At 43.8% G+C, this 14,253-nt stretch overlaps 1 protein-coding gene across 2 annotated transcripts in view; it reads right to left on the reverse strand.

Annotated features, from left to right (window-relative positions):
* The window catches only part of LOC132391139 (rho guanine nucleotide exchange factor 17-like), a 483,152-nt gene that overhangs the window by 34,637 nt on the left and 434,262 nt on the right, over positions 1 to 14,253 (reverse strand). For both annotated transcript variants that reach the window (XM_059963957.1, XM_059963956.1), the window contains exons 12-15: positions 14,049 to 14,122; positions 7,533 to 7,726; positions 5,836 to 6,101; positions 2,222 to 2,468 (exon numbers count right to left, since the gene is read on the reverse strand). In XM_059963957.1, the coding sequence (XP_059819940.1) occupies positions 2,222 to 2,468; positions 5,836 to 6,101; positions 7,533 to 7,726; positions 14,049 to 14,122 (781 nt within the window). The remainder of the gene's footprint in view (positions 1 to 2,221; positions 2,469 to 5,835; positions 6,102 to 7,532; positions 7,727 to 14,048; positions 14,123 to 14,253) is intronic.

Raw genomic sequence — 14,253 nt, forward strand, 5'->3', positions numbered from 1 at the left:
TCTCCCAGTGTTCTCTTCCACTATTAAATCCAATCCCACGCAGCTTCCTGCCTCTGTCAGGTCTAGTCCCAATTATACCGTAACTGGGAGCATCTCAGGGAGGGAGGTACTGGCTCGCCAGCAAGTGTAGCATGTACTTACACAATAACATCAAAGATTAAATAATATACAGGGATTACAAAACAAGGGCTGAATTCCCTGAAATATGGAATGTCATGGGGTAATCAGATCAACTGTTTAATATCAAGGATACTGTTTACTCTAATTCCACTGGTAGGGGGATATTGATTGCGGGAATTTTTTAAAATCAGAGCCAAGTCTTGCTGAAGAGAAGTTAAAGAGCTACGTGTATAGAGTGGATGAAGTTCGGAACTCTCTTCTGCATAAGTAATGGTTCATTTTCAATTTGAGATTTAGGGTACTAAGACACAATCCATATTCCTTTCAATGGCTCAGTAAGCTAAGGAGATAGAACATAGAATAGTACAGCACATTACAGACCCTTCGGCCCACAATGTTGTGCCAACCCTCAAACCCTGCCTCCCATATAACCCCCTATCTTAAATTCCTCCATATACCTGTCTAGTAGTCTTTTAAACTTCACTAGTGTATCTGCCTCCACCACTGACTCAGGCAGTGCATTCCAAACACCAACCACTCTCTGAGTGAAAAACCTTCCTCTAACATCCCCCTTGAACTTCCCTCCCCTTACCTTAAAGCCATGTCCTCTTGTACTGAGCAGTGGTGCCCTGGGGAAGAGGCGCTGGCTGTCCACTCTGTCTATTCCTCTTAATATCTTGTACACCTCTATCATGTCTCCTCTCATCCTCCTTCTCTCAAAAGAGTAAAGCCCTAGCTCCCTTAATCTCTGATCATAATGCATACTCTCTAAACCAGGCAGCATCCTGGTAAATCTCCTCTGTACCCTTTCCAGTGCTTCCACATTCCACATAGATGAATGGCTCAATTCCATTCCCAAGTTCTCTTCCAGCATTGATTCAGCAACTGCTTTCATATCCTACAATGGAGTTCCTCTGTTCTCTATCCACCTTGAGTGTTTTCTCTCCCGCTAAAATCGAGGCCCAGCTACCATAACTCATTAACACCAGTCCCTTTGTGATTTATGGCACTTGACTCCACACCCCCAATGCTCACAATTGCTTGGCCCCCATCTTCAGCTCCATTTCCCCCACCGCTCTTTGGTTCCCACATTCAGTTCCAGTCTTCTGTGCTCCTGCTGCTCACCAGTTGGTTGTAGGATAGTTAGGATTTGTCAAGTGATGGTACTCTGTGACAAATTGTTAAACTAAAAATAACCTGATGAAGGCCTTGGCCTGAAACATCAACTGCTTTTCCATAGATGCTGCCTGACCTGACGAGTTCCTCCATCACATTGGGCGTGCTACTCTAGATTTCCAGCATCTGCAAAATCTCTTGTGTTTAAGAATAACATTTTGTTCAGAACCTTGAGTGAGGGCTAAATTGCAGGGCTAATTTCCTTACATTTCTAGGAAACAATGTCATACAATCAGCCATGGAAGCCCGAGGTGGAGATGTTTGCGAACTTCAAATAAACATCACCACCAATTTGTCCTGCTCCAGGCAAGTGGATACTATGTCCAGGAAAGCTCAAAACAGTGCCTCTACTTCCTCAAAAGGCTAAGGAAATTATGCTATGGAAAGTATCCCACCTGCGTGGATCACAGGTCGCTGCGGTCACCCAAACCTGCCTCCCCTCCACTTCCTGCTGCCTCGGGAAAGCAGCCAACATAATCAAAGATACCAGGCACCCTAGCCATTGCCTTTAGTCTCCCCTCCCATTGGGCTGAAGACACAATCGCACGAGATCACTCACCAGGCTCAAGCACAGAACAAACCTCTTATAAATTAAAAGATGAGCTTGTAGTCTTCCAAATCCCTCATGTATTTTACTTGTCTACAGATACTACAATTTCTCTGTAACTGTGATATCATATTCCACATTCTGTTTTATCCTTTTTACCCCCTTGATGTACTTACACACAAAGTGATCTGTCTGGATGGCACACAAACAGATACATTTCACTGTTTCCCCATGCATGTGACAATAATAAACCAGTTCTAATTCCAATTCCTTGTGGCATTCCCAGTTAGTCCTAGCCTGAAATTTAATGGACTCCATTCCATTTCCCTATCTTGACTTAACCACGATGGCTTTTCCAGGTGAATGACAATCACTTACCATCCATCTTCTGTTCCTAGCCACATTGAGCTTTGGTTGGCCTCAGGATCGACACTCAGCAGTTCCTCGAGACTCGCTCGGGTGAAGGAGCCTCGGCTGGAACGCCTCATGGCTCGCCCATCCATAGGACTGTCGCTGTTCCTCGTCTGGCAGATTGTGCTGGGGTGGGCAACAAAATCAGATTCCGCCTCCTCTTCTGAACTCGTTGTTTCTGTTGCAAAGTCCTTTGAGCTCGACATTTCCTCATCTGCAGAATAAAACCACACTATGAACTGAACGGCTGTGTTAAGGCAGGATGGGGTAGGGTGACTTGATGGATCAATATTTTCTCTTTTGGTCAGATACTAACTTTCCCCAATTCCCGTATCACAATAATGACACACTTCCAAAGCATTCAATCTAACAGAAAGTCAATCTTTGGCAGGAACTACTATATATTAACACATGTTGTTTCATGGTTTGTTAGTGGAACTAATCTTACCATGAAAAGTTATTCTGAATTTTTGCAACACCATCAAATGCTAGGGAGGCACAAGACAGGCAAATGCTGGAAGCTGGAGGAACAACAAACTGCTGGAGGAAGTCAGTGGGTCATGCAGGATCTGTGGGAGGAAAGGGACCGTCGATGTTCCAGGTCAAAACTGCAAATTTCATCTGTGTGAATCTCTATTCTTGATCAAAGTGTTCCAATATTGATCATCATTTCACCACCGATCAGATTTTTGCATTGTTTTTTCTCTTTTCGCTTCCTGAGGGTTCAACACACTGTAATCAATGAATTTAACGCCAGAGTTGATCAGTGACCATGTTAACCAACCTACATTTGGAGTCATGAAGCCATAGAGCAATACTGCATGGATATGGGCCTTTCGACTCAATCAGGCCATGCCAACCAAGGTGTCCACTCAGCAAATCTCTGCATTCAGTCAATCTCTCCCTAGGTCCTGCCCCTCCAGGTACCTATCCAAGTGCTTCTTAAGTGACACTATGGTACCTGCTTCATCCACTTTCTCTGGTAGCTCGTTCCATATACCGGTAGTCCCCGAGTTACGAACGTCTGACTTACAGACAACTCGTACTTATGATCCAAGGAAAGAGAACGCTGTCCGCCATTTTAAGTCAGATCGCGATGCTGTCCGCCATTTTAAGTTGTTGCTGTTGACATTGTGTTGAGTGTTTAACTTTGTATTTGGCTTTAATTTTTCTTAGTAAGATTCACCCTGACCCCGTGCCCCCCACCCCCCGTTCCGGTCAGTTGGTGGCGCAGTGAGATCAGCGCCGGGCTCGAGAACAGAGGTTCCTGAGTTCGATAGTGACAGACCGCTCCCGTGCCAGATTGATGTCGAGCTGGCAACTCGACCTTCCAAAAAAAACACGGCCACTTCCAGTTTAAATTCCCACGCAGAATATTGTGGAGGATCAAATATCCAAACCCAGCACAGCCCCCACTTGTCCCATTCAGCCTATCTCAGTGCGGTGATCCTTAGGTCCCAGCGGACCTCGGGAGCCGCCGCCCACAGTGTTTCTGTTCCATTGACGGGAAGCGATCGCGATTGAAAATAAAATGGAAACGTCATTAGAAAAGCGTTAGGCTACAGTTGGTCAACGATCGGAACAATTTTAAAGGATAACGGAAAAAGTGAGAATAATGGAGCATGTGAAAGGCCCTGCCCCGATGAAAGCTACAATTATTACTAAGCAATGCAGTGGTTTAATTATTGTAATACATACGTTTTTAAGTGTTTTATATGCATAATAAGGTAAAATATATACTATATACTAAGACAAGTGTTTGACAAACTGACGCTAAATATACCGGATGTACTTGTTCCGACTTACGTACAAATGTGACTTAAAGACGGACTCAGGAACAGAACTGATACGTAACCAGGGGATGGCCTGTAGTTACCACCCTCTGTGAAAAAAAGTTGCCTCTCATCTCTCTTTTAAATATTTTCCCCTCACCCTAAACCTCTGCTCTCTAGTATAGGTCTCCCCTACCTTGGGGAAAAGTCTGTCACCTTATCTATGCCTCTCACGGTTGTAAACATTTCTAGTTGATTGTGCTGCATTCTCCTACATTCCAAGGAATAAAGACCTACTCTGGACATTATCTCCTTCTAAATCAGGTCTTCTAGTCCTGTCAACATCCTCATACATCTGACACAAGTACAGAGTAGATATTTCCTTTCTTAGATCGGACAGAGATAGATGCATCACTATCACCACAGACTCCCTTCACTGTAGTGGGAAACACCTTCAATTTAAGGCCACATGTCATTAGTTAGGACAATACTGAGGAGAAGTGTGAGTGAGCCAGACGTTGACAACTGTGTCAGGAAACAATCCGCTGGTGAAACTCAGCATGTCAAGCAGCATCTGTGAGGTGAAAGGAATTGTCTAGGTTTCAGTTTGAAATCCTGCATCAGGGAGTGTCAATTCCTCCCACCCCCACCGACAGATGCTGCTCAACTCACTGAGTTCCTCCAGTTGATGATTTGTTTCTCCACATTCCAGCACCTCAAAGCTCAATTTTATTTGCATCTATTTTTACAAGCATTAAGAACTTGCTGTGGCGTGTTGGCGCAACACACAACGACAAAAAAAAATTCAACAATTATAAAGGATAATGAATATTATGTAAGTGTAATGCCCTGGTAAAGATTCACTGCTAATGTTGTAGGGCATTTCATGTAATGGTTTTCTGTAGAAGCTGTGTGTTCTGCTGGTAGCGTTTGGGTTACCGTTGGAGTTCAGGGGTGTTTAGGAATGCTGTGTTATCCAATCAGGAGGGTGGAACTGGGAGAAGGTTCTAGACAGTGCTGTGGGAGAGGTTTTGTGACGGGCACTGAGGTGGGTCAAACTCTTTTTCGGCATGAGATGGAGAGAAGAAACTCAAGAGAACCAGCTGTAGGATTTGATTTGGCGGGAATGTGCGATCTGATGGAGCCCAAGAGGGGGAATTCTACCGAAGACTGGTGAACAGGAGTTGGTGCCGTGAGTACGTCAGACACATCAGCTTTTGGAAGATTTGAGCTCCAACCTGTACACATTTTGATTGTTTAATTATAATGGACCTATTTTGTTTTTTTCTTTAATAACTCTTTGGTTAAGTTAACATTCATAAATATACTTTCTTTATGCAGTATACGATCTGTTATTTCTGGCCGACGGGCAATTGCACGGGACAGTAAATCACTCGATATTCACACAAACTGAGTTTTGGGTGGGCAAGATATCCTACCCTCACGGGTTTGGCGGGACCAAGTTATATCTACCTATGGAGTTATAACTACCTGAGACAGACAGAGTCTGAGAAAGATGGTTGTCTGTTAGCAAGAGGCTAATGAGCCGCATCTCTAGAGATGCCCAGTAAAACGGGGTTTCATAAGAAATCATATTGAAGATTAAATGCAGAAATGAAATAAAATATGTATAAATACCAACATGTATTTACGATGTAAGCAGCATTATAAAAACTCGGCTGTCTCCATTGGCCATTGTATCATCCCAATTAAAAGGTCAGAGTTAGAAAGAACCCAACAGGCAAAAGTAATGGAGAGCGGCAAGATATAAAGGTAACAGGAAATGAGAATGTTTCAAACTTTACTCACTTCCTGTACTTGAGGAGATGGTAGATCTGCTGGCCTGACTCCTCAGTGTGCCTGAGGGGCTTGGGGAGGACTCGTCATCTTCAGTGTCGTCACTGTCAAACGGGTTCAGGCTTCTATTTCCACTCTCTGTCAGCTCCCCCAGTAACTGAGCGGAGTTTGAGATGGAGATCAGGAGAGGTTGCTGGGATGCGTTCTCCTCCATAGGCACCGCTGTTGTTCGATGTGGATGTAAACAGGGAGGGCTCAGGAGCAATTCTGACCTTTCCCTGAGAAGGTAAAGAGTAGAGGGGGGAGAAGAGTCACCATTCGCTCTCTCTGTATTGATCTACAAGATGGGGACTTTTAGTGCAAGTTGCCACAGATTATTGACCCAAAATACATTGGTATCTCAAGAACTTTGTAAACATCACATGGACAGTTGGAGTAGAGTGACTTAAACTTATTAAGGAGACCACAGAACTGCAGGAAATCTGAGATCTTATCAATATGCAAAGAAAAACAGGCACAGTGCCTCAGGAAGAGTGATCTAGGATTTGAATGCCCATTTTCCTCTATAGTTAGAGTCAATGATATGCTAACCTACTCCAGACCTATGGCAGAAAATAGGTCTGAACAGTTTTGACTCAAAAATCTATGATAGGTTTAACTACAGGACAACATCACTTTCTATGACAGCACACACAAAATGCCAGAGAAGCTCAGGAGGTCAACAGAAACGAGTAAACAATTGACATTTTGGAGAGGAGAGTGGACCACAGGAGAAAGGGAAGGAGGAGGACACCTAGGGGGAAGTAATAAGGAGATGAGAAATAGTGGGAGATGGGGGGGGGGGGGGGGGGCGGGGAAGGTAAATTTGGTCACCGGAAGGAGACATTGATATTCATCCCTTCAGGTTGGAGGATACCCAGATGGAATATAAGGCAATGCTCCTCTGCCCAGAGCCTCATCTTGGCTCGAGGAGGCCATGGATCGACATGTCAGAACAGGAAAGGGAATGGGAATTAAAATATTTGCTCTTCGGGAGGTCCTGCTTGTGGCAGACAGTGCGGAGGTGCTCAACAATGCGGTCCCCCAATTTAGGACAGGTCTCTCCAATGTAGAGGAGGCCGCACCGGGATCACTTTCTATGAATTGCTATCAATGCTGCAGAAAGTAAACTTGGCCCATAATAAGCAATTTAACAAGCAAATTCCTGACATTTATGGGCAGTTAACAACCTTTTAACAAGATGTTTTCTCTATACCATGTTTATGCATGGGTACACTTTATGAAGAGAAGGAACAGGAACTACTTTTTAGAAAGAATATACTTATAATATAATTTTCAATATAAATTAAGAAATTACATTGAGTTTTCAAGAAGCAAATATGCAGGGTGTGTTTTTTTTTAATTTTGAAGAGAATAGACATAGATTGGAGATAGCAAACCACTCAGAAGCTGTTTGTAAACCAGAGTACTAATGACAATAAAGCCTTTAGGGCATATTCAATTTTCCAGTCCTGTGTAACATTCCATGCTTGAGAGCCAATATATCTTTCATTGGAGTGTTTTACAAGCTTGGCCTACTTGCAGAATAGTGGGAAGTAAGGTTTGCTTGTTGGGGTCAGAAACAATCGATCTGTGGCAATACATTTGGTTTAATTCCATACCAGTTGTAGTTTAATGTGGATTAAAGGGTAATATGCATAAATGCCCACCTGGAGGTGCCACTAAGACCTGGCACTGAGGCAATGCAGATGATCCTTGCTGAACAGACTGCGATGCAGGCTTCCACCGTGGGCACTGGTTTGATGCTGAGCAGGCAGACCTGCCCGACGTACCCGTCGCTGTTACAGACCCAGACTTCATGGCCATTATCCGGCCCACCATAGCTAGGAGACGCACAGGAGAACTGAAAGCAGCACAATAATGTCGGTCAGTATTTCACCATATGGGTTGTCAAACTCTTGGCCATTAAACAAAGGATTTCCTACAGAATTGCCGAAACATCAATCAGAAAGTTTATCGTTCTGGCAGAAATGTCAGCTTACACTGGCACTTCCTTCACCTAACAATTTCCCCGTTAACCAACTGCAGCGAATGAACCTACTCAACGGACAAACCTAACAGACCACGAGTAATTCTGTTCTCCAAGGGAGTTGAGGGGAGTGTACGAGGGAAGAAGTTGCAGGATTACAAGATGGGAGGGAACGGAATTGACGACTGAGCATCTTATGGGCTGTAAGTCAGACGGGAGCTCCATCAGTGGATGGTTTCAGTTCAGCAGTTTACACCAGATATACTTCAGAGATGATGGCAGGAGGGTGTTAGCAGTCATGGGGTAGAATACTTATTTCTTTGCCAAACAATCATACACCAATGACTTAACAACATAAGGAAGAGCAACTGCGAAGGTAATGATAAATCCACAGACTCTGCTCCTCACAGAATGGAAACAGTTAGGTCTTGTAACAATGGCAGAGGCTCCTCTTCCGTTCCGCCCAGCAGACCAGTGACCCTTTACATCAAGATATTCATTCTGAACATACTACCTGTTCTTCCATATTTCTGCCACATTTCCTGATATTCTGATACATAGATAGATACTTTATTGATCCCAAAGGTCACAGTAACATTACAAATGCACAGATATACAAATATTAGACAAGAAGTAAGAAAGAATGAAAAATAAGTTATCTCAAACAGTCTAACAGGAGGCGGGGGGGGGGGGGGGGTCATCACTCCCTCAGCTATAGGTTGACTCATTATAGAGCCTTATGGCCGAGGGTAAGAATGACCTCATATAGCGCTCTTTGGAGCAGTGTGGTTGTCTTAGCCTGTTACAGAAAGTGCTCCTCTGTTCAGCCAAAGGGGCATACAGAGGATGAGAAACATTGTGCAGAATTGCCAGGATTTTCCGGAGGGTTCTTTGTCCACTACAGCCTCCAGTGTGTCCAGTTTGACTCCTATAACAGAGCCAAACTTTCTAATCAGTTGATCGAGCCGGCCGGCATCACCCGTATTGATGCCATTGCCCCAGCACACCGCCGCATAGAAGATTGTACTGGCGACAACAGACTGGTAGAACATGTGAAGGAAAGGCCTGTATACTCCAAAGGACCTCAGTCTCCTCTGAAGTAGAGGCGACTCTGGCCTTTCTTGTACTCAGCCTCTGTGTTGGTGCTCCACTCAAGTCTGTCATCAAGATGCACCCCCAGGTACTTGTAGGTCCTCACCACATCATCTTAAAATACTAACCAAATGAAACTCATCTACTCTAGAGGCAATATTGCTTGAGGTATTCTCAGCAACTGTAGACTAACTGCACCTTTTAATGTACCAACTAGTTTGTAGCTGTGTAATACCCTGCAATGGAATTTTAGTATTTGCGTATTTTCCAACCTGGAAAAGTGTGAAGTGATTCACTTTGGAAGGTCAGATTTGAAGGCAGAGTACAGGGTTAACGGTAGGGTTCTGAGCAGTGTGGAGGAAACAGAGGGATCTGGAGACCCATGCCCATAGACCCCTCAAAGTTGATGTGCAAGTTCATAGGATTGTTTAAAAGGCATGTGGTGTGTTGGCCTTCTTGAGTCATGAGGCTGAGTTCAAATAGCCAAGAGCCACTCTAAAAAACCCTGATTAGCCCACACCTGGAATATTATATTCAGCTCTGTCACCACATTACAGAAAGGATGTGGAAGCTTTAGAGAGGGTGCAGAGGAAATTTACCAGGATGTTGCCAGGATTAGACAGCATGTCTTATGAGGATAGGTTGATCAAGCTAGGGCTTTTCTCTTTGGATTGAAGGAAAATGAGAGGTGAGGGTATACAAGATGATAAGATGCACAAATCACCTGGATATCCAGTGACTTTTTCCCAGGGCAGAAATGACCAATTTGAGGGGGCATAATTTTAAGATGATTGGAGGAGAATCTCGGGGGGGGGGGGGGTTGTTAGATGTAAGTTTTTATACACAGAGATGAGAACATGGAACCTACCTCCAGGGGTGGTGGTAGAAGCAGATACATTAGGGCATTTAAGAAGCTCTTACATTAGCACATAGTTGATGGAAAAATAAAGGGCTATGTATGAGGGAAGGATTAGATAGATTTTGGAGTAGGTTAAAAGGCTGAAGGGACTGTACTGTGTTAGAATGCTTTAGGTTCGATGTTTGTTTCGTAAAATCTGAGAGTCTTGCATAAGCACTTCTCAATTAATAACATTCACGCTTTCTATTCAAGTGCAGAATGACTACCATATGCCTCAAAGGATTACAGCATCATCTGTTAAACCAAAATGTTCAGACTCCAATATTAGCAAATACTAAAGATTTTGAACTTCTTTGCAAAACCCTTTAAAGCTCTCAGAAGCAGTGAGACCTCTCTCTAGTGGGTTCAGTGATACTCTGCTAATACGACCCGGACAATCTTTCAGGCTTTGCTCATTTCTGTCAGATGCACTGCCCGATTCCAACTATGACATCAGTGTACACAGTCACCCTCTTTCATCATTGTGTGATGCAGACAGCTTGCCAAAGCCACAAGCCAAACTGCTGCAGGAGTGAGGTTTAACTTTATTACTTTCTTTTCATCTGAAGAAAGATAAAATTTGGCATGGATTGCCTTGAGGTCAGACAGTTGAGGGTGATCCAACTGAAGCTTTTTGTGGAGTAGATTAATTCCACAGAGGGGGGATTCCTGAACAGGCTAAGAACTACAGACTAACTACAAACTACAGGAAAATGAAATAAGATTTTTCTTATGCAAGGCCTGTAGAAGACAGATCTAACAGCTGAAAATGGCTTCACACTCACCAAACTAGAGGCTAAATTACTGTGCCTATGACAACAACCTTGAATTTTGACTCCGACTGGAAAACTAGATTGACATAGAGGGTGGCGTGGTAGTATACGTGATTAAACTAAATGCTTTACCATCCAGTGATGGCTAATCAAGGTTCAATTCCCACCACAGTCTGTAAGGAGCATGGGTTTTCTGGAGCATTTTCTGCATGGGTTTTCACTGCACGCTCCATTTTCCTCGCACATTCCAAAGACGTACAGATTAGGATTAGTAAATTGTGGACACGCTGCATTGGCATCAGAAATGTAGTGACAATCAGGAGCTGCCCCAGAACGATCCTCACTGATTTGGTTTGACATAAACAACGCATTCTACTGTATGTTTTGATATACATGTGACAAATAAAGCTAATCTTTATTTTTAGAGGCACAAGTTCAAATTCCAGATGTGGAAAATAAACTCCACTAATGAATAAATGTTCCCTGTTCTTTAGTACTGTGCAAAAGTCTTGGGCACATTTCTATAGTAGAGTATTTGTGAATGTGGAGCAGACAGTGAGACTGTAAATCCTTTGGGAGCAAAGGATTTTGGGAACGGCGTGGGATGTGGGGATGGGTGTGGGACAGGTGGCAGAAAAGGAGTGCCAGGGGCGGGAACAGCCATACCTAGACCAGACGCATCAGGCAAGGTCATTTGGTTCCAAACAACTAGCTTATTGATCATTTCAGAATGTCTCTCTGCTGCTTCCTACACCCTTTTCCCAACCATGATTCCCCTGTCGCTGCGACAAATACTTTGTGGAGTTAGCATCACCTGAATCCTGAAGGGAAAAGCATTGGGTCTGCCGTTGGAGGACAGGGGAACCAAGAGGAAGGAACATCCTTCACAATCTCGACCACAGCAACTCCTGGGAATTGAAAATATTTTGTTTCTTCTTCATTGTTGCTAGGTCTGAATCCTAGAACTCTCTGCAAGCAGCACTGCGGATTACGTGAAATAATTCATTAATTTGCAAGAATTATGTTACATAACACTCAGTACAGAGTGTGATGGTTCAAAAAGGGAGCTCACCCCTACTGTCTAAGGATAATTGGGGATAGACAATAAACTCTGGCTTTTCTAGTGACGTCTTCACACTATGTATGAATGAAATAAGGTACCCATACCATAGCCCTGGACTACTCAGCCAATCACATCTGCCATCTCTTTGCACCAATCCCCCACCTTCCTCATCAAGTGAACCTCAAGTTTTTAAAATTGGAATTGGCGGTAAAATCCAGACTGATCCTCCTTGCATCCAGGTTTCATGCACTCTCCTGCAAGTGTCACCTTATACTGATCTGACATACGCTCCCAGTTCCTCTGCCCAATTCAGTGTGCAACTGAAACTGAAGCCCAGGTTCCTACCTTGGCTAAGCTCAAATTAGGCCCAGATTAATTCATCCACTGCAGAACAGTCTGAACCTTCTTGGTCACACCAGACAACCATTTTACTTTACGTACAATGGGACTATTATTATAATTTCTAATTGCATAATCAGCTGAAATATTAATCTTGGCTGAGTGCCTGACACATTCCGAGCTAATCTGGAGTAGGAATGTAATTGGAACCCTCATTGCACCTGGCAGGTCAAGGGCAACAAATACACAAGGAATCCTTTACCCTAAAGCCACTCTCCCTGTCACACACCTTTTGTAATATGGAAGTATACAGGCATTCCCTCACCACATATCCTGGAACTCCCTATCCCACAGCATTATGAGAGCGTGTTCAGCACTCAGAGTGCAGGGCTTCAAGAACTACCATGATCTGCTCAGGGGCAACCAGGACTTGGTAATAAATGCCAAAATCCCATGACTAAATAAAATATGCTGCTGTCAATCAATGGGCAATGATGGCTCCATTTATCTATTGCTCTCTTTGCATGTTATTATTGCTACCAACTCCCATATTCAGGACGATCCTTACTTAGAGAGTAAGATGGTTTCCCAGCATGACCTCATCTTCCTACACTGTCTTACAAAGGTGCCATCCTGGGTTTGTAAATTCACACGGACCACGATCAACATGAGCCCTGTCAACTTGCCATGGACCGCTAAATGAAAATTAAAAACTACCTTCATGGCCAAGACAAAATGAGGCATAAACACAGGGCTCACCAACAACAAGAAATACAGGCAGCGGAGACATCCACATAAACAATGTGACCCCATCCCATTTTAACTTGTATGTGTCCACCCTCATCACATCATCTGGACCCATTCTGCAAGCTTTTGCTGGGACAACTAAGCACGTGGCACCGGTCAGAATCCTGGTAGGCTGATCAACAGGAGGACTCACAGACAGGTCTGGAAGGGTAAGCTTTCAAATCATTATTTGCTTTACATTCTCAGAGAGGCCCAAAGGAGCAGAGAGCCTATGAACTATCAGTCTGCCTCTTATATTCTGGCAAGGGATTCCATACAATGGCCCTTACTAGAGATATACCAGTCATAACCACACATTTACACTAACCCTACATTTGCTCCGATGTTTTATTCTCCCTGTGCACTTGTAATGCGACAGTGACACTGTAATTTCCTTTGGGATAATAGACAATAGACAATAGGTGCAGGAGTAGGCCATTCGGCCCTTTGAGCCAGCACCGCCATTCACTGTGATTGATATTATCTATCTATCTATCTAAATTATCAGATTCTACCACTCCCTATACCCTGGGGGCAGTTTACACCAGCTAATAAACCTACCAACCTTCACATCTCCTGGATGTGGGATGAAGGTGGAGTGCCAGACGGCCAGAAGATTCAGACAGCACCCGGGCTCAGGGCTGAACCTGGGTCCCCGATGCCAAGAAGCAGCAGATCTACCATCCGAGTCACCATACTGCCCATTCTTCAGTATAATGCCACAGTAGATGTCTTCCAGTACAATAAGTCACTATCAGGCTAGAAGATGCTGTCTATGAGGTAACAACCGCCTGGAGTAGAGGGCACATTGTACGTGGATAGACTGAATAAGCTAGGTCTTTTCTCTTTGGATCAAAGGAGGAAAAGAGATGATTTGATAGAAGTGGACAAGTGTTCTTTTTTTATACAGAGAGTGATGGGAGTGTGGAATGCCACTACCACAGGTGGTAGTAGAGGCAGATACTTTAGGGGCATTTAAGAAACTCTTAGATGGGCACAAGGATGATAGACAACTGGAGCGCTACCTATGTAGGAGAGAAGAGTTGGATTGATCTTAGAGTAGGTTAAAAGGTCGGCACTACATCTAGGCCAAAGGCCTGTACTGTGCTGTAAATGTTCTCTGTTCTGTAACACATGCCACCAAATTGGTTGTATCAAATTCCGGTTTCTGCTTAGTTTAAAGGAAGGATTAAATATAGAAATGAATGAAGTTAATTTATTTACTTCAAGTCTCAGACAAACTACCTGCATTCCGCTCCGTGTCTTCATGATGGGAATGGCCTTCAGGAACTCGGGATCCCAGTGATCTTTGTTCAAAGCTGTAAAGACAAACGAACAAAACATGCCTAAAGCTGTGCAAAACCAAGGCTGATCACCCAGTTAACGAGATTTTCTCCCCATCTATAACTGCATTTATAGTGGACTGAAGAAGCACCTGGAAGAAACCAGT

The sequence above is a fragment of the Hypanus sabinus genome, chromosome 3 (genome assembly GCF_030144855.1).
Source record: "Hypanus sabinus isolate sHypSab1 chromosome 3, sHypSab1.hap1, whole genome shotgun sequence".
NCBI lineage: Eukaryota > Metazoa > Chordata > Chondrichthyes > Myliobatiformes > Dasyatidae > Hypanus > Hypanus sabinus.